General features: G+C 37.7%; 3 protein-coding genes across 3 annotated transcripts; 2 read left to right on the top strand and 1 right to left on the bottom strand.

Moving 5' to 3' along the window:
* The first annotated feature begins 2,182 nt into the window (after nucleotides 1-2,182).
* Nucleotides 2,183-6,886, top strand: LOC118559028 (G patch domain and ankyrin repeat-containing protein 1-like). Its single transcript, XM_036129711.1, has 5 exons — nucleotides 2,183-2,393; nucleotides 2,484-2,939; nucleotides 3,027-3,168; nucleotides 3,257-3,332; nucleotides 6,142-6,886. Exons 2-5 carry the CDS (start codon nucleotides 2,526-2,528, stop codon nucleotides 6,575-6,577), a joined length of 1,068 nt encoding a protein of 355 aa, XP_035985604.1. The 5' UTR covers nucleotides 2,183-2,393; nucleotides 2,484-2,525; the 3' UTR covers nucleotides 6,578-6,886.
* Nucleotides 6,887-10,022: 3,136 nt separating this feature from the next.
* LOC118559032 (cytochrome P450 3A56-like) lies at nucleotides 10,023-14,592 on the bottom strand. Its single transcript, XM_036129717.1, has 8 exons — nucleotides 14,228-14,592; nucleotides 14,009-14,136; nucleotides 13,821-13,884; nucleotides 13,556-13,716; nucleotides 13,416-13,483; nucleotides 13,181-13,339; nucleotides 10,647-10,809; nucleotides 10,023-10,524 (listed from the first exon to the last, which is right to left on the bottom strand). The coding sequence occupies exons 1-8, from the start codon at nucleotides 14,349-14,351 to the stop codon at nucleotides 10,423-10,425; spliced, it is 969 nt and encodes a 322-aa protein (XP_035985610.1). The 5' UTR covers nucleotides 14,352-14,592; the 3' UTR covers nucleotides 10,023-10,422.
* A 1,817-nt stretch (nucleotides 14,593-16,409) lies between these two features.
* On the top strand, nucleotides 16,410-23,943 carry LOC105940029 (cytochrome P450 3A56). Its single transcript, NM_001309937.1, is given in 13 exon segments — nucleotides 16,410-16,477; nucleotides 16,615-16,708; nucleotides 19,179-19,231; nucleotides 19,367-19,466; nucleotides 19,556-19,669; nucleotides 19,757-19,845; nucleotides 19,930-20,078; nucleotides 20,535-20,662; nucleotides 20,765-20,831; nucleotides 20,919-21,079; nucleotides 22,999-23,225; nucleotides 23,354-23,516; nucleotides 23,866-23,943. Coding segments are annotated over 13 exon segments (1,491 nt in total).
* The last annotated feature ends 1,048 nt before the right edge of the window (nucleotides 23,944-24,991 follow it).

Consider the following 24,991-nt stretch of genomic DNA (forward strand, 5'->3'; position numbering starts at 1 on the left):
TGAGTTGCTAAAGGAGGCCAATCTGATCCATGAACTTCGGTCACGTTTGGTGACATTAAGTATTGGCACCCCTTTTTGAGGCACTTCCCAGTACAGGATTTAGACCAAACTGACAGAGTACAATCAACCGGTGATACTGAACACAACCATGTTAGCGGCTAACTGTTAGCATGTTGCTAACCGGAAGTAGCTCTAGGAAGCTCGTACAGACTTATGCTTCACAGAGTCTGTACTTCCTTTAGAGAGAAAGCTCCACAAGAAATTTGGCCTACGTCGCATAAAGCATCTCCAAGCTATGAGGTGTCAAACATCCAATGCTTTTCAATGGGGGCAAAACCCCTTATTACTCCTAGAAATGCAGGCCTATATGGCTACAGTATATTCAAGTTTGAAATTCTACTTCTGCTTTGTTAAACGATTCAGTGTTTAGAATGAGTTAGGAGATGTTTGGTGCCATTCCCTCAGTTTATTTCTTCTTCTAATCATTCAGCTATTGTTCTTTCATGTTCAAATTCTTTAACTTTTTCAAATTCTTCAATGCTTTTCAGCTATTTTTTCTCTTCTTCAAAGAACTTCTGCATCTTTTGCTTAGTCATTCAGCTTACTGCATTCACAGTGCATTTTCGCAGGAAATGCAAATTTGTCTAGTTATCATATTACTTCTCTTTTATGTTATGTTTTAAGTCATTTTCAAAAAGATTTGTATTTTTGCCTTGTCCCTTTTGGGAAAAAAACAATATTTTACCCATTTTGAAAAATAAAATGTACTAAAAGATGGCATTTATTGATGACAAAGACATTAAAGTTATGGTTTTAGGTTTTCTGCGGGTCATTAAAAAGCATTTAAAGTCATTTAATGGATTTTGTTAAAAGAAAATGGGCCTTAAGTGGGATTAAAATGCATTGAATTTGATTACCGGTAGCATAAAAATACTTTTAAAAAAAGTTTTGTGAAATATGTATTCTAGCGTAGTAAAATGTTCTGTAACAGACATTTTTGCATCCACTCTGTTTTCAGCTCCATTTCATTTGTATAGCGCTGTATCTTAAAATAATCATCTCAAGGCACTTTACAATACATTGAGTTTCCAGAGTTTGCCTTTACATGTGTCATGGGTACTTGGGGGCATTAAAAATGTTACAAAGGACATAAAAATCTACTAATTTCTGCAGAAACCCTGTTATTGTAAAGTACGGTCAATCATATTAAAAATGGAGAAGACAGTTGATCCACATCACAGAAGAGTGAATGGATCATCTGCCCACATGAGGGCGCTATGGGGACAACGCTGCTTGGAACAAACGTAACTAGATTTTGTAAACTCCCACACCAACTATAAAGATTTTATTCTTTGAAAAATAAGGTGGGTTGTCAATCAGATGCATATAAGATGGCCCAGAAACTAGGTAAAAGTATTTCCCAGTGAGGCCATTAATGGAGTGCAGGAGAAAAAACATTTCTGCTTCTACATGATTATTTTAACATGAATATTCATGTTTTGTAGGATTAATTTGCCCAAAGATGTTAACATGTTATATAGATACCATCTAACTTAAAAAGGGCCTTCTGTAGAACTGCTTTGTGTGTGTTTATTGTTGGCAGAATGCAAGGAAGATAAAAATCACACTGTTTAGATCCCATTTAATGATAGCTTTATGGCATTTGGGCCAGTAGTACTGGTGATATTTGGGCCACTGTTAGTAATATTCAAAGAAAACCTTACAGTGTAAAGGTGATAATGGGTCCAAACAGCTGAAAGCAGGAGTCCTCCACTGTCCTGTTGTGACGTCCAATGGAGAATTAAAAAAAACAGCAGAAAGCGAACTAAGAGCAAGTGTTACGTGTACCGCATCCCACTGTAAAGTCAGAGGTTAGATTTAGGAAAACTGCGAGACGTTATTAAACAATCTAGTTATAAATTGGAAAAGCAGCAGGATTTACCAATTGTTACACATGTTGACTACATTATTGTTAGCATACACGCTAAAAGCCACGTGCTTTATTATTGTCATATAGTAACCAACTGATTTAAATGCTGAGTTGTTAATATCTATCTATCTATCTATCTCTCTCTCTCTCTCTCTCTCTCTCTCTCTCTATATATATATATATATATCAGAATAATATATCAGAAATGCAACAAGAGCATCCAAGCCGGTAGGGGGCAGCATCCAGATTGGTCCCCCTGGAAACGCTGAGTTCTTCCGGAAAGTCAACTCTAGCTTCAAACACTAATGTCTTATGCTCCCAGTGTTTAAAATGCTTGGCTAAGATTGTCAAATACTTTCCGATAATGTTGGTGGTTATTAAGTAATCATCGTTTGCGTTGATTTAAAACTAAGTTCGGGCTGCGGATGGTGGCTAGTTTGCGATTAGCTCGTCGCTAAAGAGGGTGAGTTTAGGCTTCAGCTAATTCGATTTATTTACTTCCAGCTCAGCACTAACGACGCTTTTAACAAGCGTCCCGCTTTGTTTACGTAAGGTGGGCTTTTAACCGGGGCAGATTAGAAAGTCGTCGCGTCCCATGGCTGCTTTGGGGTTTATCCCCGCCAGCGAGCAAGATGCGTTTCGTTTCAGATCGGAACAAACCTCCTCTGAAAAAAGCCCAAAGCTGAGCGGGGAGGAAGTCAGGAGGTTCTACGAAGACCTGGTGAAAGAGAAAAAAACGCGAGAGGACCAGTCAAGCGGGGCGACGGACAAGCGCGACCCTCACGGCGGGTTTTACAGAAGACCGAGGCGGAGAGTCCGGCGGCAGCACGCCGAGGCTGCGGTCCGAAGAGAGACGAGGGACGAACGAGAAGGCGACCAGAGACGGGAGGCGAGCAGCTCGGAGAGAAGTCAAGAGCTGCGGGGACTGCGGCTGCTGCGCTGCGCCCATCAGGGAGACATCCCAGGGCTCAAGGAGCTGATTTCAAAGGGAGTGGACATAAACTTTCAGGTAGCAACACGCAAAAAAAAAAAAAAAAAAGTTTCCTTTAATCTCGATGCGTTATCCTCGGCTCCATCAGTCTGTTGTGTGCCGCAGGACTCGTACCTGTGGACAGCTGTGATGTGTGCCAGCTGGTCCGGGCAGCCAGCCGCCGTCAGGCTGCTGCTGAGCCGCGGTGCAGCCTGGGTAGGAGTGGTCGACACGAGGGGCAGGGATGCCCAAGACCTGGCGGTAGAAGGTATCTCCATGTGTCCATGCAGAACTTGTCAGCTGTTTTTTCCCCTCTTATGAATATTATAATAATTCTTCGTTTGTTTTTTTTACAGCAGGACATAATGACGTCCTCCATGAGTTGTTAAACTATGGCAGAAGTCCACAGAGAGAGGCACCAACTAAAAGCAGGTTAGTACACTTATTTCTGCCCGCTGACATAAAGAGGTTACAACCAGTATATGAGAACGCGTTCCAGGTGGTGCTTAGGGTAATGGTTTCAGAAATTATTTGTAAAAAAAAAAATGCATTTATTTGAATGTGTCTTGTGCAAAGGTAGTGCTGCATTTAAAAAAAAAAAAAACTATATATTTTTTTCAAATGAAGCAATCTAAAAGTCTTACTAGGTGTCTGTGTTCAGTAATGGATCAAAGTCGATGTTACCAGACTGGGCACAGTGTGCTGAGTGAGGTAACACAAGCATTTGTGAAGCCAGGACAGTCCTTTGTTTGCTCTGTTTGAATAAGATTTACTGTGGTGTGCAAATGTATTCATACCACTTGAACTTTGATGTTACAACCACAAACTTCAGTGCGTTCTATTGGGATTTTATGTGAACATAAACACAAATTTTTAGGTGGGAGGAAACGGACACATTTTTAATCTTTTAATTTTTCGTGTGGTGTGAACTTAGATGAAAGATTTTGCCCCCCACTTAATCTATCTTAAAAAAATTACATTTTTGTTCAGGATATTTGTAATTTTGGCAATATTCCACTACTGAGAGACGGGTGTCCTAGAAATGTGTTTAATGTGGAACTAGGGTCAGGCAGTCGGTCGGGTTTCGTTTGAAAACGTTTTTCCAATCGTCAAGTGAACTTGACTACGTTATTTTATAACTCAGACAAAACTGGAATGTATGTAATTGACTTTAAACACGGCAGTAGGATTGGATTGGATTGAATTGAATTACAGTCTAGGGCTGGGTGATATGGCATAACAATAAAATGATTAATACTACGATGTAATTGTACCAAATCGGATTAATCATTGTTGTTTTGTTTTTTTACTCCTTTTCATTTTGCAAATATAAATTAAAGAATTAATTTAAAAACTTGCTTTTACTCCCAGTATTTCGTCTGGGAGTTTACCTAAATTCAAAGTGCAACTAAATCCAAGCTGTGAAACAAAATAGAATATAACAAAAGGTTTGTCACTAGTGGTTTTACACAATGAGTTAAGAACAGGCTTCACTTCACTTGTGTAACTTCAAACTAACTTAAAAAAAAAAGTAAATGAGTAAATTAAAATGCCTCGTATGTACTGTAAAATATTTTGACAATATATTTTCCTAAACGTATATTCAGCATTGCTGCTATTGTCAGCATGGAAGCCCACATAGTTCGTTGGCACAGTAAAATCCAGATTTTCCAAAAAAATACACCTTAATTAATTGTAAATTCAACTTAATCAATTACATCGATTTATCGCCCAGCCCTAGCACAGTCGTATTCAATACATTTGAATATTTTAAAAATATAATTTATTTCAGAAACTAAATTCACTAAGTGAAACACATAAAGATTATTTACACACAGATTGATGCTTTTAAGACTTTTTTTGTTTGTTTGTTCATTTGGAGGATTTTCTGCTTACGGCTAATAAAAATAGAACATTTAAGATTAGAATATTACATCAGACCTATAAAAACATTTTAATGCAGAACAAAGGTATGTTTAATACCTGCAGACAGGTTGTGATTTTCAAACAGAAAATTTAATCTGACAATGTCTTTATTTTTTTGTTGTGAATTATAATTGAAATTTAATTGAAGTCACCTATTATTAAATTGCATCAGCATATGTATCTAAGTACAAATACAGCTGTGTGAAAAAACAACATCTTCACACGACACGAAGAAAGCTGTGAACTGCTCAAACCTTCACGTGGGGGGAAAAAGGAGGTTGTGACAACAGCAAAACATGCATGCATGCATTCAAATGTATACAAAAGCATTTTGGGTCAGGATATGTACATAAAAACTGAAATCCAGTTATTGTTTTTACTATGAGGGTATTTGCAACCTTTTGTGGGATACTTGCTGGTTGTTAAACTGCAACAAAGTTCCAGGTCGGGTTGTATACTTTCTGAGAGGGGCTGTACTTTGAAGCAAGGTTTAAAGCCTAAAAATGTAACATCAGGTTTAGTCATGCACGTACACTCTCAGGGTTGTCCACTATACTAAATTAATATGAAAACACACCAAAGGCTCTATAGTGGCTACTCTCCATCTGGTTTTAAAATACAGTCCTATTGATAGCTATTGGTAAACAGATTGCACAGTCACGCGTTTTAAAAATTGGAGAACATATCGAAATATGAACCTAAATGTCTATTTCTGAGGTGCCCAAATGCAAATGCAATATTTAGATGCTGAATTTTCTCTGCAGAGGCATGGTAGCGAGACACTTGTTTGATTTAGCTGTGTTTGCATCTAGAAGTTGCCGGATAGTATCTCTGGAGGACTGGAGTGCGGCGCCTTGGTTTATATTGAATACACATTTCCATTGCAAAGAGAAATCACTCGTCTGATGTACAGTATTTATTCAGCTTTACAACATAATCTGTATGCTGGTGAAGATTCTCAGTCATCCAGGTCATGGTCTTTCCAAAAAAGTAAAAAACAAAGCAGCTGGACTTGTTTTCCGTAGTTTGAAGACGTTTTGCTTCCTCTCCAGGAAGCTTTCTCAATTCAAAAAGTCTGGAGTAATGTGGAGCATCAAGTTGTGGGCAGTAGTATAAAGTTTGGTACTCCACATTACTCCAGACTCTTTGAATTGAGAAAGCTTCCTGGATAGGAAGCGAAACGTCTTCAAACTACGGAAAACCAGTCCAGTTGCTTTGTTTTTTACTTTTTTTGGAACATAATCTGTAGTATTCTACTCAGGAAGTCAAATATTTGTGACATGTCCGTTCCAACGTGTTCTCTTAACCTTCCCAGCTTGCCCCAGCCTCAATGGTGCGACGTGTGCCGCTGTGAGTACAGAAGCAGCCGCTCGTCCCATCTTTCCTCTACTCTGCACCAGTTCAGCGTGAGCCATCCTCAGCCATCGCCTTACTACTGCCTCCCCCCATCCAGCAACAGCTACAAGATGATGGTCCGCAGCGGCTGGAAACCAGGGACGGGCCTGGGGCCGGAGGCAGACGGCCCCAAACAGCCGGTGCCAACGGTGCTGAAGAGAGACCTGAAAGGGCTGGGATTTGGACTGATGAAAAGAGCCAAAGTCACTCACTTCCAAGCCGGGGATCGCGATGCCGTAAAACACCAACGGCAAGACAAGGAGAAGGGGCCGAAAGGGCAGAAGAAGGACGAGATCAGGAGGAAAGAGCAGGAAGATAAAAGCTGGGAAAGAGATTTCCGTGCCTCGTTTTATTAGTAGCGCAGGACCACGCTGTTCTGCTTGTGCTTCTGTTGGGACTCGTCTGAATGTGTTTGTGAAGAAGGCCGCAGCAGTTTCTATCGCTCTTTGACTTCACCTCAGAGTTGGCACGCTTATGTTTGGATGAACTTTGCCTGTGATTATAGGTTGTGCAATCGTGCATCAACGGTGCCAAATGTTTTATTCCCATGGAACTCATGTTTGCTCTCAGGTGGTTGCTGTTGACTTACTAAAACTGCCTCAAAAAGCAACAATCGCTTGCTGTTATTTATTTAATAAAATGTCTAAGAATATTCTTAAGAAAAAGTAATGGTGAACTATATTTCCTAATTTTCTTATTGCAGGTTTTTCTTGTACTTTTTGGTTTCTTGAAATGTCCATGAGCAACACGAACTTATGATGAACATGAGAGAAGTCCAGCATCGCTTACCAGCTCTCTGTGATATCAATGGTTAAATATTGAAAATATTAACATTCCGGCTGTGGAAAAAAACAGGTTTCCCTTATTTAAGGATGAATGCAGCTGATGCTGTACATTCTAGTTATAGAGCATTACTCTCTGAAAACCTGAGTACCGGTAAAACCAGTTCTTAGAGATCTTGTTCATTAGTAGGTGGTGCAAGCGTTTTTAAAAAAAAAAGTGCATAAAATTCTTGGCTGCTTGGGTAAGGATGTCAAATACTTTCAGATGGAAACAAACCAGAAAGGCGCGGTGGATATGCCTTTGGGAAAATCAAATAATCAGCAAAGATCGTATGATCAGCTTTCTATGAAGCCAAACTATCAGAAAGAAGCGCCCACAAACCCCAAACATGTTCATAATGTAGTTTGTCAAAGAACAGACTGACCCAATGAGAAATTGTGCAACGTTTTGTTGACTAATGAAATCAGGATTATTCTTTTTGGATCTAAAGGTCAAACACTGTTTATCAAATGAGCCACAGCCTAATCCAAGCAGTTAGTGAGCACTCTTTATCTCAACGCTACTTCTCACCTAATTTAACACACCTAAACATGTGACTCTCACGTGCTCCCGACTGCTATGTCAGCCTTTCACTAAGGCTCTTTGACACACTCAGGCTAAATGCATATTAAACCCTTTTATTGTTAACCCGCTAAAAACTGAAAGTCTACTCTCTCACCTATTTACTTTATTTAACAAAGTCAAGCTGGTAGCATGTTAGCGAGGGATGCCTCAGCTCTACTAGGTTATTCATGTGGTAAGTAGAGAAATTAACAGCAAATATTTGTAAAGATAAAGCTGCCTTTTTGTTTAATGTTGTTACACATTGCTAAATATTATGCCAATAAACACATATAGCTAAATATGTATAAGTATTATAGACTGGAGCTGAAGGTGGTTCACATTTACATGCAAATTAGTAACAATATTTCATAAATAGGCCCAGTAGCCATAACAAATACCTTCCCAACACTGATTTGGGAAGGTATTTCCCAAATCAGTGTTGGGAAATGTGTAGATTTGTGCTAAATATACACATCATATCCATTTTAAACACTACAGTTTATGTACAAAAAAAAATAAACCCCACAAAATTACATATTGCCTATTAATATTTCTCATGAGCAGTTAAACATCAAATATTTCATTCATGTGGTCCCACTAGACAGTAAAATGTAAGTTTGATTCTGGAAATTTTGCAAAGCTGATGCAAATAGGGTTCATTGTCCCGTACCTTTTTAGTGCTTTTTGTATTCAGGGATTTGATAGGTTAACTTAGTATTATTGTTTGGCGTCGTACCATCAACTACCATTGCTTTGAAGCATTTTTTGTAAGTGAAAGGATATTGACAAAAACATTTTATCTTCTTTTAGCCTAGCAACGCTTGCCACTCTTAATCAACAGGATAATTTTCCCTGACTAACATGTAGCTGCTATTAGCAGCAGCTGGTGTTGGCTAAGATACTACTAGTTTCTGAATAGTAGAACTTAAACCGAGCATGATACCTTAGGTTTTCAAGGTTAAGTTATTACAAATGTAGGTTTCACACATCGCCTCGCTCTAAGCATTAGGCCACAACCTCCCCTTTTGAACCCGAAACTAATGCATTCTGGGCCTGCTGCTTGGCAGTAGATGCCAAATTAAAATGCCTAATTTAGGAAAAATGTACCAGCCCCAGCTGGCTGTCTTCTCGGGTATCTGGTGGGTCCTTCACTGGAGGGGAGGCTTTGGCATGTGGGGCCCTGGATTCCGCACCCAACTCACACTTGAGGGGACCGGGGCCTGGCAGGGTTGGTAATCACCCTCTGGCTCCTTGGATGAGGTGACTAGATTTCTCAAATGAAAAATGTTTTGTCTACTGTAGAGACTCGGCTCTTCTACTACTCTGACAGCAGGCGACCGGGTAACGCTGAAATCGGAGACGTTTCCGGGTACAGCTTTTTGCTGTTGACAGCTTGTCCAAAACGGCAACTGTCCCCTGAAATCCGGGATGTCTGGTCATCCTGGGGGCCCTCTGCTCCATAGATGCAGGGGCTCTGTCCAAGGCTGTTAAATAAATGGTGAATGTCAGTAAAATTGATTGGGAGTTATTTGACATCTACCGTAGGAGGAGACAAAACTCCCCCGCCGTCTTTCTACGCTAAGCTCAATTAGATTCAACATGTTCCACATATGTATATGTGAAGGTTTCTTGAGCTCGAGTTTGTCTGGAAGATTTATTCATCAATCTCAGAAATGGAGAATGACAGAATTTTAAGTCTGGGAGCAATTTGTAAAAGTGAAAAAGAGTTCTGGTGAACCCAGCCTTTGTTTGCAGAATTATTTGTTTATATTTAGGTACATTGAGCTTTAAGTAAAATGTCGGTTTCTGTGCTCAATGAAATTGAAATAATCCCAAAATAATGACCAATAAAGTCTTTTTGAATACGTATCAAGCGGAACGCTATAGCAAAAGCAGTAATGCTCCACTTGTGAAAGTAAATCTGTTGGGCTCTCATTGGCTCTAAAGGTGCGTTCACATTGGCACCACTATTGTCGCCACTATTGCGTGCTGTCGCTTCATTTGTGTAATCCTATTTCAACCTAATCCTGATTTAACCACTACCAGTACAACTCTCAACACTAATGTTAAACTTAATTCACAGTTTAGCCCTAACTATCAACACCCAGCTCATAAAATTACTGGTATGTTTCACCACATTAGGACTGGCCTTGTTGTCCATAGCATCTGTCTTGAGACGTTAGATAATTAGCCAGAAAAGGTTTTAAATAAATGAGGAACATAAGTGTACACACACACTTACTTGGGAGTACGTGTGTGCATTTAGGAAAATGCATTGTATGCACAACTTTATTTTCAGTAATCCCTTTAATCTATAATGCATTACAATCTACTGTGTTTATAACTATTAACAATTTCCACTGAAAATCGTCCACATTTAAAGACAGTTTAGGTGAACAAAAACTTACTCAGAAGTCTTCAGCGTAATGTTTTAGTACTAGAACACACAGAGTATACAGGTACGTTTAAGTAACTGCTCTTTCCTCATATTACCATTTTATGCCTCATTATATTTTCAGAGAAATTAATTATTTGTATGTTTTCTCCCTCTTTCACATCAATGATTTTTCTTCTATTGGATCATCAGGTAATGTCAAGTAATCTCAGGCCAAGTGAGTAAGAAGAAAGCAACATGTGTATCATTCACAAAATGAAGTTAGATGGTTCTAGAATGTCCAATTTAAATAATGTTCATTATTGATATGTATACTGAAATTAGTGTTGAGTGCACGTTATCAAAACAAGCTATAGCATTCATATATAGGCTCAGCATTGAGCGATGTGCAGTCAGACACAATCAGACACCTGGTCATCTTCAGTTCTCCACATCTGCTGAGCTGACAGAGCGTTTCTGCAGCTGTAGTTTGATTGGTCGCTGAGGTCCAACAAGGCCTTCAGGGTTCATCTTCAAAGGGATCTTGGAAATTAACAAGCACACAAAAAGGCAAATGGGTCCTTTTCTTTCTTTCTTTCTGCAAAATCACAACTGACATTTCGTGCTGTATGTTTTTGAAAGAAAACAGTTTTTCCAATAATTACCTCTGTCTCCTCACAGACCAGGAAGCTGTAGTTCTGCAATACCTTCACCAAGGCCAGTTTAATCAACGCCATGGCGAATCGCCTCCCCAAACAGTTCCTCGGTCCGACCCCAAAAGGCAGATAAGTGTATGGGTCGATGCTCTGTTTATTCTCCTTGCTGAATCTATAAACACAGCACAAAAAGAGACTATTAGTCTAAGATAGTGTGACAATTTTAGCTGTGTGTTTTTTTGCACATTTCAAACAAGTAGGAATGTTCTTACCCATTAACACTCATTAGAGCATGTATACAAAAATTCACAGTGAATAAATAAGGGACAAAGTTCACTAATTCTCATGGAAATATTCATGTAAAAGATGAATATTTCATTGTAGCAGGTAGGAAAAGCTGCAGCCATTACTAGGGTATAACATTGGAGGTTTCCACATACCGTTCCTTACCTACCTTACATACTATTTGCTGTGTGAGGAAATTGCTGACACTGTCAGCTAATGCAAGTTGTATATGTAGCTTTTAAGAAAACTTATTTCTTTACTGGTTTTCTGTAAGTTTTCAACTTTCTCTTTATGACGTTGAAAGTGCCATTCCTCTGCTTCAGAGTTGAGAGTTTGATTTGCATTTAATGATGTTGGGTTTTTATCTTTATTTACCAAAATACATGCAGACTAAAACAAGAAAATCTATATACAGTCCTGTTAAAGTCTTCCTCATTTCATTACATCTTTGGATTTATTATTCGTCTTCTTCTAACCCCACCCTACCTTCATCGTTTGCTTTCTCTCTTAGTAATGGTTGTTATATCTTTCTCTTTCTAACTGGAAGACAAACCTTACTCCTACAATGTTTGCCGACATCTAAACTCCTTACTTCTGTCAGTGTGATTGTCAGACAGAGAGAAACTGTGTTTTAGGGTCAGCTTTTATGAAGCCCTCCGTCTCCATGATTGTAAAATATGTCTCTGAACAGATTTGCTCGCTTGATCTAGAAGATTTGTGCTTCTTTGCGAGGATCACTGAGTGTTTGCTGAGAGCTTAATTCTGATTTGTGGGATGATGAACATGAGGATTTGTCTTCTTCCCTGACTGTCTCTGCTGCCGTAGAGCTTTGGTAGAATGGAAAAAAGAGGTGAGTTTTTAAAGAAAAGGGTTCCCGTGTTATGTTGGGACGAATCCTGTGCTTTTTGACAGTGCTCATGATGTCGGAGTAAGGTGAATTTTTGTTTCTAGACAATTTCCAAATTGCCTAATAAATAGGTGGACGGCCTATTAGTAGGAGTATTAATCATGAGGTTGTAGTTAGAATCAGATCAGGGACACTTCAGTCCTGGAACTGGGAGAAAGAAGAAAAGTCAGAACGTCTTTATCCAATGTTTTGGCTCGCTGTACTTTTCAGGTTTTAATTTGTGAGACGTTTGGCTATTGGTCCACACTATTGTGCAAACCAAAAATCCATTCAGTTGTTGTATTTTGTTTCAAGAATGACTTAATTATTATTATATAATCTTTTCATTCTATTTTATTTCTTTGTGTTTATGTAATTTAGCGTTTAGTTTTTACCTTATTTCCTGCAACTGTGATATCTGTACAGCACTTTGTTCAACCACGGTTGTTTTAAATGTGCTTTATAAATAGTTTATAAATAGTTTATAATTATAATAAAGTTTGAGTTGAGTTAATTAGCCATGTGGACTTAAATAATAAGACCTCAAAATCCTAAATGATTAAATAGATATAGTGGCTACACAGAAATAATTTTATTGACAGCATAGATTGAATGCAGTGTGGTAAGAGAACATCAATAACCCTTACTAATTGTCTCACAATGTTTGTGTCAAATGAAGGATATTATAAATACTAAAAAAGTAAAACACGGCTCTCTTGAGCAACTTTGATTCAGACTTTTTGAAGCGTTTTCAAAGATTTCCTTCAGACTGATCACAATGTTACTAATTTTTGATCAATGCCTCGACATGTTAGGAGGGATTTTTTTTTTGTTTATTTTAACTAGTCCAAATCTTAATTAATAAACACTGGGCCTAATTCAAAACTTAAAAGACATTGCAAAATGCACTTTCTTACTAGCAATCTATCATATTTACTTCTTATTCGCATTACATATATAATTTTTGTTAAAGAAACTACCCAAAAGAAAGTTTGACAGACCAGAAAAATGCATTTTACCACAAACAAGGTAATTATATAGCTGTTACCTAAACTCTTGACAAACAGGAGACTAGCTGAGGGATGATGCATCTCTCAGCAAGGAACTTGCAAATAGCTGAATTTAAGAAACTGCGTAAATGTGGTAAATCATTTTTTATCAGATAAAAAGGTCTTGACTGAAAACCTAAAGAGTTGTTAAGAGTTGTTAATTAAGACTACTTTAAATTATTACCATGGGCCAAGGTAAAAAAAACAAAAAAACAAGTAGGGGTTTAAAACCTTTGTATGCCAACTGCGGCAAGGTATGAAATGTAACTAAATGCACTCAGTATGAGTTTATAGTGTAAACGTCAACGCAGGTAGCTAGCTACCTGTCAGGTTTGAACTCCTCTGGATCCGGCCACAGCTCTGGGTCTCGGTGCAGGGCATAGACTGGAATCATAACAACCATGTTCTTTGGGATCGTTATTCCTTTGACTTTTACCGTTTCCTTAGCCGTTCGCTCCAAACGTGCAGCTGGGGGGTAGAGCCTGAAAAAGACTTTTTTTTCAGCATTTTTTTAACCTTCTGTTGCTCTACCAAACACAACAAACAAATACATGTTACCTCAAACACTCATCCACCACACTGCTGAGGTACTCCATCTGCATCAGACTGTCATACTGGACTGGACCCTGATGAGGTAAAACACAGTTTTTTTTTTTATGCGGTCAATTTTCATTGGGTGCCAGAAGTGTTGGTCCTACCTTGTGTGGAAAAGTTGAGTCTATCTCTTGTTGCAGACGTTTCATGACTTCAGGATTCCTTGCCAAAGTGTATGCTAAGAAAACGAGAGTGGTGGCACTGGTTTCATAACCAGCAAACAGGAGCATTGTGACTTGAGAAAAGATCTCATGATCATTCAGACCTGTTGGGATGGATAAGAGGGTGTTGAGTTAAAGTCATCTTCATTTTTCTGTTGGTATTGTTTAAGAATCTAAATAAATTTAAATTAAATTCCTTTGTAATTACCCAGATTCTCCCTTTCTTTACTGGATTTTGAGTTGATGAAATACTGAAGAATATCTGTCAAATTCTAAAAATGGGCCAGAAAGCAGACATAGGAGGAAAAAAAAATGTTTACTTAGTTCCTTAAGAGGATCTACAGATAAGTCTTTGAACAATCAGGACCATGAAGCACTGGTGTGTTTTTGGCAAACCTTTCTTGAGCTCTCATTCCGTTCTGCTCTTATTTTCTCCACAACCGTTCTAAAGAAAGTAGTAGAGGACTTGGGAAAAAATGAAAGCCCAAGGAGCTCCAAAAGAGGAAGGAAGAATGGAAAAAACCCTGAGGGTACATAGAACATTAAACAGTTTTAATTCCAGATACAAGTAAAACTGTTCATAGTGGACAAAAAGGTAAACTCAAAGGGCAGTACCTTGAAAAAAGAAAAGAGGCAAAGGAAAATTAAAAAGCTTTGAGGCGTGGGTAATGAAGGGATTTGCAGGCTTGTTGATTGAGTCCAGGTCCACACCAAATACACAGCTTACCATCACATCCATGCTGTAGGGTCCAAATGTGCTAAAAAACACACAAGATGTAAACCACAGGCTCCAACCTATACGTAAATTTGTTCTGCAGTACAAGAATGCATACAGCTGCTCATAGAGCTAAGTGATTTTAATGTGATGTTGCAACAGAAATTAGGACTAAACGTCATCCTTAAATAGACTAGCAATGTAAAAGCCAAATGCCAAAAGTATATTCAGGCATAAAAGAAGCTGAAAAAAAGTACCTAATTACTAATTGGTCATTTACTATCGACTAAGCAAGGCCACAGAGGCAATTCTAGCTACGCAAAATGTGTGATTTTGGCGATTAAAGTGAAGCCAGAGCAACACAACACCTGCAATGGATGCGAAGCAACAGATTTTGGAGTTGAAAAAGCTGAACTTTTAAGACTTGTCATGCCACGACAACCAATCCGGAAGTAGATGTGGCTGTGACGTGGGGTAAAGGACTGCGGAGACAAAGCAGTTTTCATTCAACATGGAATCAAAGCTGATAGTAGCGGTCTGCGGTCGGCCTGAGTTGTATGACTCAACCAGTTATTACAATCCAGACAAGTCTAGAAAGGAGGAAACCTGGAGAAGAGTGAGTGAGGAGGCTGGAGTGGCAGTTAAATGAAAGTGTCACTAGATCGTACTGCTGTATTTCGATAATGTGAGGCGAGCCACAGCTAGTAAAAGTGGCGGCATTCACATTCAATGTGAACGCACCTTAAAGGATATAAAAATATGACAATCCGACAGGGCGCGATAAATGAATCGTTAAGAAATATGTAAAGTCATAGTATGTGACTAGACTGTTCTTGATGTAACCAATAACAGTTGATTTGTTCGGTGTTGCGCACAAGCAGGAAAAAAAGCAAACTTTTGTGTTGAGGCTTTGTCTTTTTGGTGATCGAAGCCCATTAATGGGAACATATATATATATATATATATATATATATATATATATATATATATATATATATATATATATAATGAGCTTTACATTATTTTAGTTTGCCGTGTTGGTGTGCCATGATCAATTACATGTGACTTATTTGTACACGAGTAAACAAAAAAACCTTAATTTCCTCTGTCATTGTATTTAGTTACCTGGTTATATCTCCCAACGGTCCCCCAGTACATCACTGGCTTAGGTCCTGCGATCCCCAACTTCTTGAATACTCCAAATGTCCAGTGGCCATACCTGCACAGGAGGCATGTTAGATCATGTTATGGTTTTGGCATTAGCTAAAGTTCTGGTGAATTTTATTGTGAAGGAGAACTCTGCTTTGAGTGAAAACAGCTTCTTGAATTACAAGTCATTGCTTACAAAACAAACAGGAAGACAAATGAGATCAGAAGAATCCATGTTTCAAACGAGAAGAAGGGAAGAAAGCCCATGACTGTGGTATGCCCAAAGTCCGTTTAGCTCTGTGGGGTTTTTGTGTTTTTATTGCAACTCCGGAAATGGGAAGTCTGTTCCCTCCCTCCAGCATTACGTAACCTGCCTACCCCTGGCCTCATTCTGCACACTGCAGAAAAAATAACAAGCAGTTTCTATTACCCATATATCCGATAACATGACTGAACATGTCTGAAAGAGTACTATAGAACAGAAACAAAACATTTTAGTTATAGACTAAAACAAAATGCCATTCAAAACTGATTTATTTTTGCTTTTCCTCCAGCATATACCATAAAAGTCATTTAAAATCGTCTTACTAATTAATATTTTATTCAGAGAAAAAAAAGAGGATTTAAAGACACATAAATAAATAATATATTGCATTATTGTCCTACAACTTTAAAGTTGTTGAACATTTCCCAAGTTTGCAGTGTAATACTGCTATAGTTTAATCAGAGTAGAAGCATGGCAGATTGTGGATCGTGGATGAAATTTTACCATAAGTGGTAATCCATCTTTCTTGGACTCTTGATAACCTCAGCTCCCATTGGTTTAACTCTCACACACTTGGCCTTACGCAACAGGTCAGTAACGCTGCAGATAAAAGGCAGTGGTTGTGACACCTGGTTTCACAGAGACCGGTTCTTCCACCGAGAGGAGACATGGGTTACTTCTACTTCTCCGCTGAGACATGGACCCTGCTGGTGGCCTTTGTCACTCTGCTCCTCGTGTGAGTGTTCATCAATGTGTATTCTAATAATTTCTTTCACTTACTTGAATCAAATATGTTTGTTATTAGAATTTCTTATTATTTGCTGCGAATGTGTCTTTTGATTTTACCCCACACATCACTTTTCACCCACATAGATACGCCTACTGGCCATATGGGACTTTCAAGAGATTAGGGATCTCAGGTCCCAAACCCGTCCCATTTTTTGGTACAATGCTGCATTATCGAAGGGTATGTAATGTATACATGTTACTTTTTTTTAAAACATAGATGTTACTTTTTAGACCCCACCTGACTCAAAAAGGAGATTATTGTTTAATTTTGATTAAAGAAAGAAAATCTCTAATAAGTCAACCATTTCAATTATCTGTAGTCTTTTTTTCTGATTAATTTGTGAAAATCTAAATGTGAAATCATTGACTTAGATCTATAATTTTTTACACTTTGTGAAGATTTAAACTTTCTCAGCTATAGGCTATACCTTTTTTTTAATAACTACTGTTTTATCCATTTGGGAAATATATCCATTGAACAGTACATTAGGAGAGGGAAAATGCAGGTATGAACCAGCTCTTCAAATACTGGTGTTCATTTACCTTTTATGGGTAATAAAAGACAGTAATTCCCCTCATTTAGCCATGGTAACAGGTTGAAAGGTGTTCAGCTTATATCTCCTGCCCAAATTCAGCAACAAGAAACATTTTGAAAGTCAGGCTTGGTTAGCCTGTTTGATGTGGTCCAAATTTATCCTAACACTCCTCACAAAAACGTTTCTTTATTAATTCAGAGTAACTGAAATGATAAGGTCATATCTATTTCTCATATTTAATGCCTAAGGTAAACAGAAATCTAACAAATTCATAGAGTTATTCTGCTCAGCAGACGTCTTGTTCTGGTTTAAAATGTCAGGAAAATAATGCATCTAAATTGTTCTGGTTGACTGGCAACTAAGAGAGTTTGACAATAAATTTTCAAAAAGAGACCTGGTTGAATGTTCATTATGTTGTTAACCTATTTGATTAAATGAGTGATATAAACACATTTACAGCTGACTCTGTGTAGATTGTGCTTTTACACAGGATTCATAAATGAGTTTCATTAAGCACAGGGTCATAAAGTGAAATCCAGCCAAACAATGTCTGGCGCCAGCCTGAAAATAAATTTTTAAACCTCCCTGTCAACGTAAAATCATGGAAAAATATGATGTTTATTTAATCAATAATCAAAGGGGAGAAAAGGAAGTTCCTGTTTTTAAGTCATTTTTAGTGAAGTGAGATGATCACACAGTTAAATCATGTATATCTACCAATAATTTAAAACTCATGTATAGATTTCTAAACAATTTTTAGTTAAAAGGGCTTTTGTCTAGGATGCACATGGAATTGTAGTGTCCCTGTGTTTTACGTTGTTTTTATTGTGAAGCACTTTGTGATTTTAATGTCTATACAAATAAATTATACTTACATACCTAAAACAATTTTTTTATATTTATATCCTATGATACACCCTAAGACTATTGTTAATTAAATTGCAGTTTTAATAAACAGTATTGAATAATATAAAAGACAACTTAGACCAGGGGGAAGTTCAGTAAAAAGGGAGGCATTTAGTTTGCACCAGGATTTAATTTATTTTATTGTTTAGTTTACAAGACTCATATGTTCTATTGTAAATACTATTGTTGGTATTAAACTATTTTTTTCTTTATTGTTGGCCTTAAAATATTATTATTATATATGAGTTTATTATTTGTGTAACATCCTATTTAGTTGTTCTTGTCTAGTTTGCAAATTAAGGCTTAAAATACAGATGTCAGAATAGTTTAATTAAAGTGTGACTTTGACTAATTTCCATTTAGATTTTGGGTTTTTTATTTCAATTATTTTCCGTATTTATATCCCGCCAATTTACAACACAATTTCCCCGTTCTGGGAAATCATGCAGACAGGTTGGTTAAAACGTTTTTGATCTAAAGAAACCCAGCAGATCGCATTGTGTTGTTGCCTTTGCAGCAATCCTGCATACTTAGTCTGCAGGTGGCGACAGGGGAAAGAAAAACTTTAACAGGAAGAAACCTCCAGCAGCCTCAGGCTTATTGTGAGCGGTCATCAGCCATGACCAACTGGGGGTTTGAGAAGACGGGGCAGATGCATAGAGAGAGCACAGAATCACTGATCCAGGAGTATTTTTATCTGAGAGAAAAGTAAGAATGTAGTGACAGTAAAATGCCATCTAGCTCCATCTAATGGCTCCATCTAGGAGAGAAGCTTTTGTTTACATCGTGGCAAGAAGAGATTTTACAGTACTAAACAGATATAATCCATCATAAAATTGTATTGTTTGAACTCATTTTGTTTAACTTGGTTTGTTTTGATTGTTTATTTCTATTTATTTATATATTTTACAATGACAATCTTAAGGTTCTGTAAACAAGTCCAAGAACATCCCAATATAGTCTGATGTGGTCAGTCCAATACAGGCAGATTCAAACCTTTCAATATGCAGTTCAACTTAATGCAGAAATTTAAATGTTTTTAAAAAATTATATAGAAATAGTATATTCAAAAACATAAAGTAATTTAGCTTCTCTGAGCAACATTATTTAAGATGATCCATTTATTATTATTTTTTCTTGTAATAATGGTATAAAAATTTTTTAAATTGTTTTGAGGTTTTAACATGACATTGTTTTTGTAACCAGGGGTTCTTCACCTTCGACGAAGAATGCAAAAAGAAATACGGGAAGGTATGGGGGTGAGTTTTCATGCTGTGACCGTTTTTTTTTTTAAAGTAATGCTGAGACAAACTTCTTGCTATTTTTCTTCAGGAACAGAAACAATAAACCACTAGTTCATGGTTCAAGCTGCCTGTTTCATCCTCATCTTTCAGCATCTACGACGGGCGCCAGCCTGTGCTGTGTGTCACAGATCCTGAAATCATAAAGGCGGTCCTGGTTAAGGAATGCTTGTCTTTCTTCACCAACCGCAGGGTATGCAGTAACACCTTTTTAATCTAAAAAGTCTCCATGATTTATGTTTAATGTGGTCATCTTTAACGGCTGTTTTATCACGTTGACAGAACTTCCATCTGAATGGGCCGCTGTATGATGCCTTGTCCGTTGCTGAAGATGACCAGTGGAAAAGGATCCGCAGTGTCCTGTCTCCTTCCTTCACCTCCGGGAAACTAAAAGAGGTAACCTATATTTCTTACCAAAACATTTTCCTCCTTTCACTTGTGCAAACGTTCACGTTTTTTCCTCTATCTATCTCTATTTGTCAGATGTTTGAAATCATGAAGAATCATTCTGCGAACCTGATCCGCAGCATGAAAAAGAAGGCAGACAAGGACGAACCATTAGATCTGAAGGAGTAAGACTTCTGCCCGAGCACGCTTAACGTTCCCTCCATTAAAGCCAGCAAGCATACATTAAACATATTTGTGATTGCTTGTAGATTCTTTGGATCGTACAGCATGGATGTGGTAACCAGCACGGCCTTCAGTGTAGACATCGACTCGCTGAACAACCCATCAGACCCGTTTGTGACGAACATCAAGAAGATGTTGAAGTTTGACTTCTTAAACCCCCTCTTCCTCGCTGTCGGTTAGGCTTCATTTTGAGTTTTACACTAATGTCTGACATTGCAAATAGTTGCTTGAGAAAAAGATGAACTGATTAGAAAGTCAAAGAGGAAAGAAGCAACGCGTAGCAGCCTTGCATTTAAAAAATTTAGCTTTTTTTTTTTTTTTTTTACAAAGAACAATATTTTGTAAAAGATCCAAATGTGTCATAAATATTTTATTATTGCTATGTAATTTGTGTGTTGCAGTTGTCAGATTTGCAAAAAAAATTTCAAACGTTTTTTTATAATGATAAAGTCTTTAGAAAACAAGGCCGTTTTTTACTCTTTTAGCTTTTCACAGCATGTTTTTAATGCTTCTATATATTACAAAGTTTCGGTTTGATGAATCCCAATCTGTAAATGAAACAACAGTCAAAATAGTTCCTGAACTATCTAACCCTGTATTAAATAATTAATGTCTTTTTTTTTTATTTCAGCTTTCTTTCCCTTCCTTGGTCCCATACTTGAAAAATTTGAATTATCATTCTTCCCCAAATCTGTGACCGACTTCTTTTACGCTTCTCTGGAGAAGATCAAGTCCAATCGTGAGGCCAGCCAGCAGAAGGTAGTATTATTTAGGATGATGGGATGTTTTTTTTTAGTATCTGGCCATCTTTGTATCAGCAGGATTTTAAATGGGATATTACCACTTCTGGTTCACTTCTAGAGTCGAGTAGATTTTCTCCAACTGATGATTGATTCCCAAAAGAACAGCGGGGCACAACAGGACAAAAGTGAGGCAAACTTCAAACGCTAGCAAATTAATACACACGGCTACACAACTTACTATTGTGAACTATATCTTCTCGCATTTTCTACAGGTTTAACTGACCATGAGATCCTCTCTCAATCCATGATTTTCATTTTTGCTGGTTATGAGACAAGCAGCAGCTCTCTCACTTTCTTGGCTTACAACCTGGCTACGAATCCAGAGGTCATGAAAAAACTCCAGGAGGAGATCGATGCTACCTTCCCCAACAAGGTACAGTATGTTTAAACATAAAGCTTTTGAGTCTTTTATGTTTTTACGTCAGAAACTTACATTTGGCTTAATTTGTGTTTTGAATTACCTAGGGCAAACGATGCGAAGTTCGACAGTTTTCCACTCTTACATGTTTGTCATAGGGCTGGACGATAATTCAATACCAATATATATATATATAGATCGATAGATGTATCAATGATAGAAAAAAGCGTCAATAAAAAGTTCAATAGAACAACAGTTTTCCTTCCTTTTGCATTATAACCATATAGGTTAATATTACATCATTACATCCTCCCAACCAATCACAACGCAGACCCAGGAACCAAGCTCCGCCCCCTTCAAAGAGTTCAGAGAGCACGCATTCTTTTTGAAAATCTTGCAGTTTTGGTAAAAAGTTGGTGGAATAAAGGGTTGAGTTTGAATTCAGTGTGTTCTTTATCTAAAGATAGGTAATTAAGCAACAGCATAAAAAGGCCTGGACTGCACTTAAAATATGTTTTTATTTTGTTCATAATTATCAATATCGATCAATATGATTTATATTTTATCTATATGGTTTTTTTTATATATCGTTCAGCCCTAGTTTGTCTTACAGTTAAGCAATGAGCCGAATAGATACATTTAACTTAAAGGTGTATTTTATTATCAAAAACCTTTTCCAGGAACAAGAATAGAATTATGCAGTCTGAAATACCCCTTCTTTGTTTTCAGTGCTAGAACCAGGGCAAAAAGTAATTATCTGGGTAGTAAATTACCCTGAAATAGAAAACCCTAGTAGACATGTGGTACAACTCCAACCTTCAGGGCTGATTTATATGAAGGGAGAGTGTTAAATGCTTTTAATTAGTTACATTTTTAAGAAATATATATATCAGTTCTCCCTCTTAAAACTCCTCTCTAGCTTTTGATTTTGCTCAACAGTAATTATACTTCCCCAAGTAAGGGACATTGTGAGCTCCCTGTGCTAAAGGAACCATGATAGGAAGCATACAGACTCCTTTTCCTAACTTCTTCCTTACTGACTGCACTATTCAGGCAGCACTTATCATAGCGAGCGCTGATGCACTTCTGCTTTGACTGAAGGGCCCTCATCAATTTAACCTTTTAAAATGCAACCTCTTGTTTTAGGGCCACAGAGGTAGAAAGGTTCTTCTGGTGAGCTTAAAGGTAGTATGAATAAGAGTGCTTATCCACAAGGTACAAGAGGCGTGGGAGCAAGTAAGGGATCTACTGGAATAACCATAAAAGTTAGCATCATTATCTCCATCATCGTCGTCTTTTTTTGGGAACACATCTGTCCCTGAATATAGTCAAAGCCCAACAAAAAAAAACAAAGCAAAACACTGTTTTAAAAGTAAATCCTTTATCAAATAGGCGACCTTAGTACACAAGTGAAATCAAGTTCCCAGAGTCTGGAGGGAGGCAGGAGAGGCTCAGAACCCAAGCTGCTAGAGGGAAGTTTCTACCGTTGGTTATTGTTTGGGAAGTCATGTCATCTTCTACTGTGTATCCATTTTTCTATATAAAGTCAACCCACTTTCCAAAAACCTTTATACCTTTTTATGTTGGGTTCCAACGATGCGCTTTTTCGAGATGCTGAGTTCACGTTCCTGCACAGCTTGACACCCACCAACGCTGCCAAACTTAAATTGCCACGGTATCACTGTGCTCGATTAGCCAGCAAGCTCACAAAACCCATTACAATGTATGCGGTGATGTAAATAGGATGGGTTTACATTAGCTGTAAGGAAGAATAGTCAAATCAGCCAAAATAAATGCTCTAAATATAGGTCAAGTCGTTTTAGTTTGGGATTGAATTATAGCAATAAGCTGACTTTTGAATGATATTCTAACTTATTCAGAGTGACCTGTGTGACTTCAGTGCTGTGTAAACAGGCATGCTGGTGTTTGTGTAGGCTCCTGTTCACTATCAGCCCTTGATGGAGATGGAGTACCTGGACTGCGTCATCAATGAGTCTCTCCGACTGTTCCCCATCGCCGCGCGTCTGGAGCGTGTGGCCAAAGCAGCCGTGGAGATAAATGGCGTCGTGATTCCAAAGGACATGGTTGTCATGATACCTACATGGCCTCTGCACCGGGACCCTGAGATCTGGCCTGAACCAGAGGCGTTCAAACCTGAGAGGTACAGACGGGGTGAAAAGCTGATACTGCTTCTAAATAAGGGGGAGAAATGCACATTGCTGTGTACCATCTCTAGTCTGCTTTCAATACGAGCACATTTGGATAGAAATCTTGTATTTGTCCCCTCAGATTCAGCAAGAAAAACAAGGACAACATTGATCCATACATATACATGCCCTTCGGATCGGGGCCAAGGAACTGCATTGGGATGAGATTTGCTCTGGTGTTGATAAAACTGGCAGTGGTGGAGATCCTGCAGCAATACAGTTTCTCTGTTTGTAAAGAGACTGAGGTGAGACAACAGATCCACTCTGCCTGCTTTCAGTCTTTCAGGCTGTATAAGGCAGCCTGTTCAAATTTCATTTATGGGTGGCTAGACTGTGTTTTATTTAGTGTTACATAACATTATGTTGTTTATCTTGGTCTGTCCAAAGTTTAAAACCTCTGCTTAACCCTGGACAGTAATTTGTGCTGATCTTATCATTCTACCTCACATCCTATGAAAAGCAGTATAGCTTAATGGTCATAAGGTATCTTTTTTTCACGTTTTAAATTAACATTGGAGAGGTCACATTGTTACGTACAATGTTTACTCAATTCTCACTGTTTATTTTCTCTCTGCACATTTAATTTCCTGCCAGGTCCCATTTGAGATGGATATCCAGGGTCTGCTCGCACCCAAAAGACCCATCCAACTGAAGCTGGTGCCTCGCTCCTAATCGTCCAGCAAAAGAAATATGTCAAAATGGCAGATTTTGATGTGTTTGTTATGTGAAATTTCCCTTTCTATGCTGTAAATAAAATTGGCAGAAACAGTTTTAGCATTGTATCTCTCTGTATCTACATTCTGAACTGAGTGTTTATAATTTTGGTTACCAATATACCTGTGCGTTCCTTTATTGATATATATATATTTACATTTTATTTAATCGTTACTACTAATAATTTTACTTAATTTTTCACATTTTATTCAAATAAAACTTGTACGTTTAAAGAGAGTAAAGCTTACACACTGAGGTTCCCCACATGAGGGGATTTCATGTTAGGAAGGCTTATTCATGTTTTTATTTTTTCTCATGCGACTTTAATATTTTGTCTTCATCAGACTTTAAGAAAGTGTGGAAAATCTGTTTGCTATATGTTTACACTTAGACTGAACAATTGTACCACCTTGTAAAGGTTATTTTTTTTGTCCTGATATATAAAATGTAATAACATACAAAGAATTAGCAGTGTAATATTTCTATCTCTGGCTGGTTAATCTGTATGACTGAAAAAACCTCGTAATAAACTTCCAACTTCTTTTATATGATTGAAATGCCACCTTTGTAGAATGGTCAACAGCAAATTGTTGGATAACCACCTTATAGCTCTTTCCAGATTGATGGACAGCAACAGTTTTTTTTCTCCGTGGTCATTGCTGATGTATTCACACATGTTGATTATTAACAGTTCAGTTGGCTTTGTTTGGTAGCAGAGGATTTCTACTTCTCCTCTAAATATTTTTGGAAGCAGCAAGGCTGCACATAATTTACTACACACAGCATTTCCATGTTGGTTTCATTTTTACTTAAGGAAGTGGAATCTGTGCGCTGCTTTACACAAGATTGGACCTAAATTATTTTAGAACACGATAAAGACCAGATTGTGTTTCTTATGCCCTGATACTTATTCACTTACTTTTTAACACAGCTGTATCCTTCCCAACTAAAAATGTTCCTACAATGATAGGCAACAACAACAACAACAAAAGATCCTAAAATTATT

The sequence above is a fragment of the Fundulus heteroclitus genome, unplaced genomic scaffold (genome assembly GCF_011125445.2).
Source record: "Fundulus heteroclitus isolate FHET01 unplaced genomic scaffold, MU-UCD_Fhet_4.1 scaffold_205, whole genome shotgun sequence".
Taxonomy (NCBI): Eukaryota; Metazoa; Chordata; class Actinopteri; order Cyprinodontiformes; family Fundulidae; genus Fundulus; species Fundulus heteroclitus.

Bases quoted from the DNA above. Each gene is read 5' to 3' on its own strand.
- LOC118559028 (XM_036129711.1), top strand. From the start codon at position 2,526: ATGGCTGCTTTGGGGTTTATCCCCGCCAGCGAGCAAGATGCGTTTCGT. The intron at 2,940-3,026 runs GTAGCAACACGC...TGTGTGCCGCAG, and splicing joins GAGTGGACATAAACTTTCAG to GACTCGTACCTGTGGACAGC. The intron at 3,169-3,256 runs GTATCTCCATGT...TTTTTTTTACAG, and splicing joins CCAAGACCTGGCGGTAGAAG to CAGGACATAATGACGTCCTC.
- LOC118559032 (XM_036129717.1), bottom strand. From the start codon at position 14,351: ATGGATGTGATGGTAAGCTGTGTATTTGGTGTGGACCTGGACTCAATC. The intron at 14,137-14,227 runs GTACTGCCCTTT...ATGTACCCTCAG, and splicing joins GCCTCTTTTCTTTTTTCAAG to GGTTTTTTCCATTCTTCCTT. The intron at 13,885-14,008 runs GTTTGCCAAAAA...GCCCATTTTTAG, and splicing joins GGAATGAGAGCTCAAGAAAG to AATTTGACAGATATTCTTCA.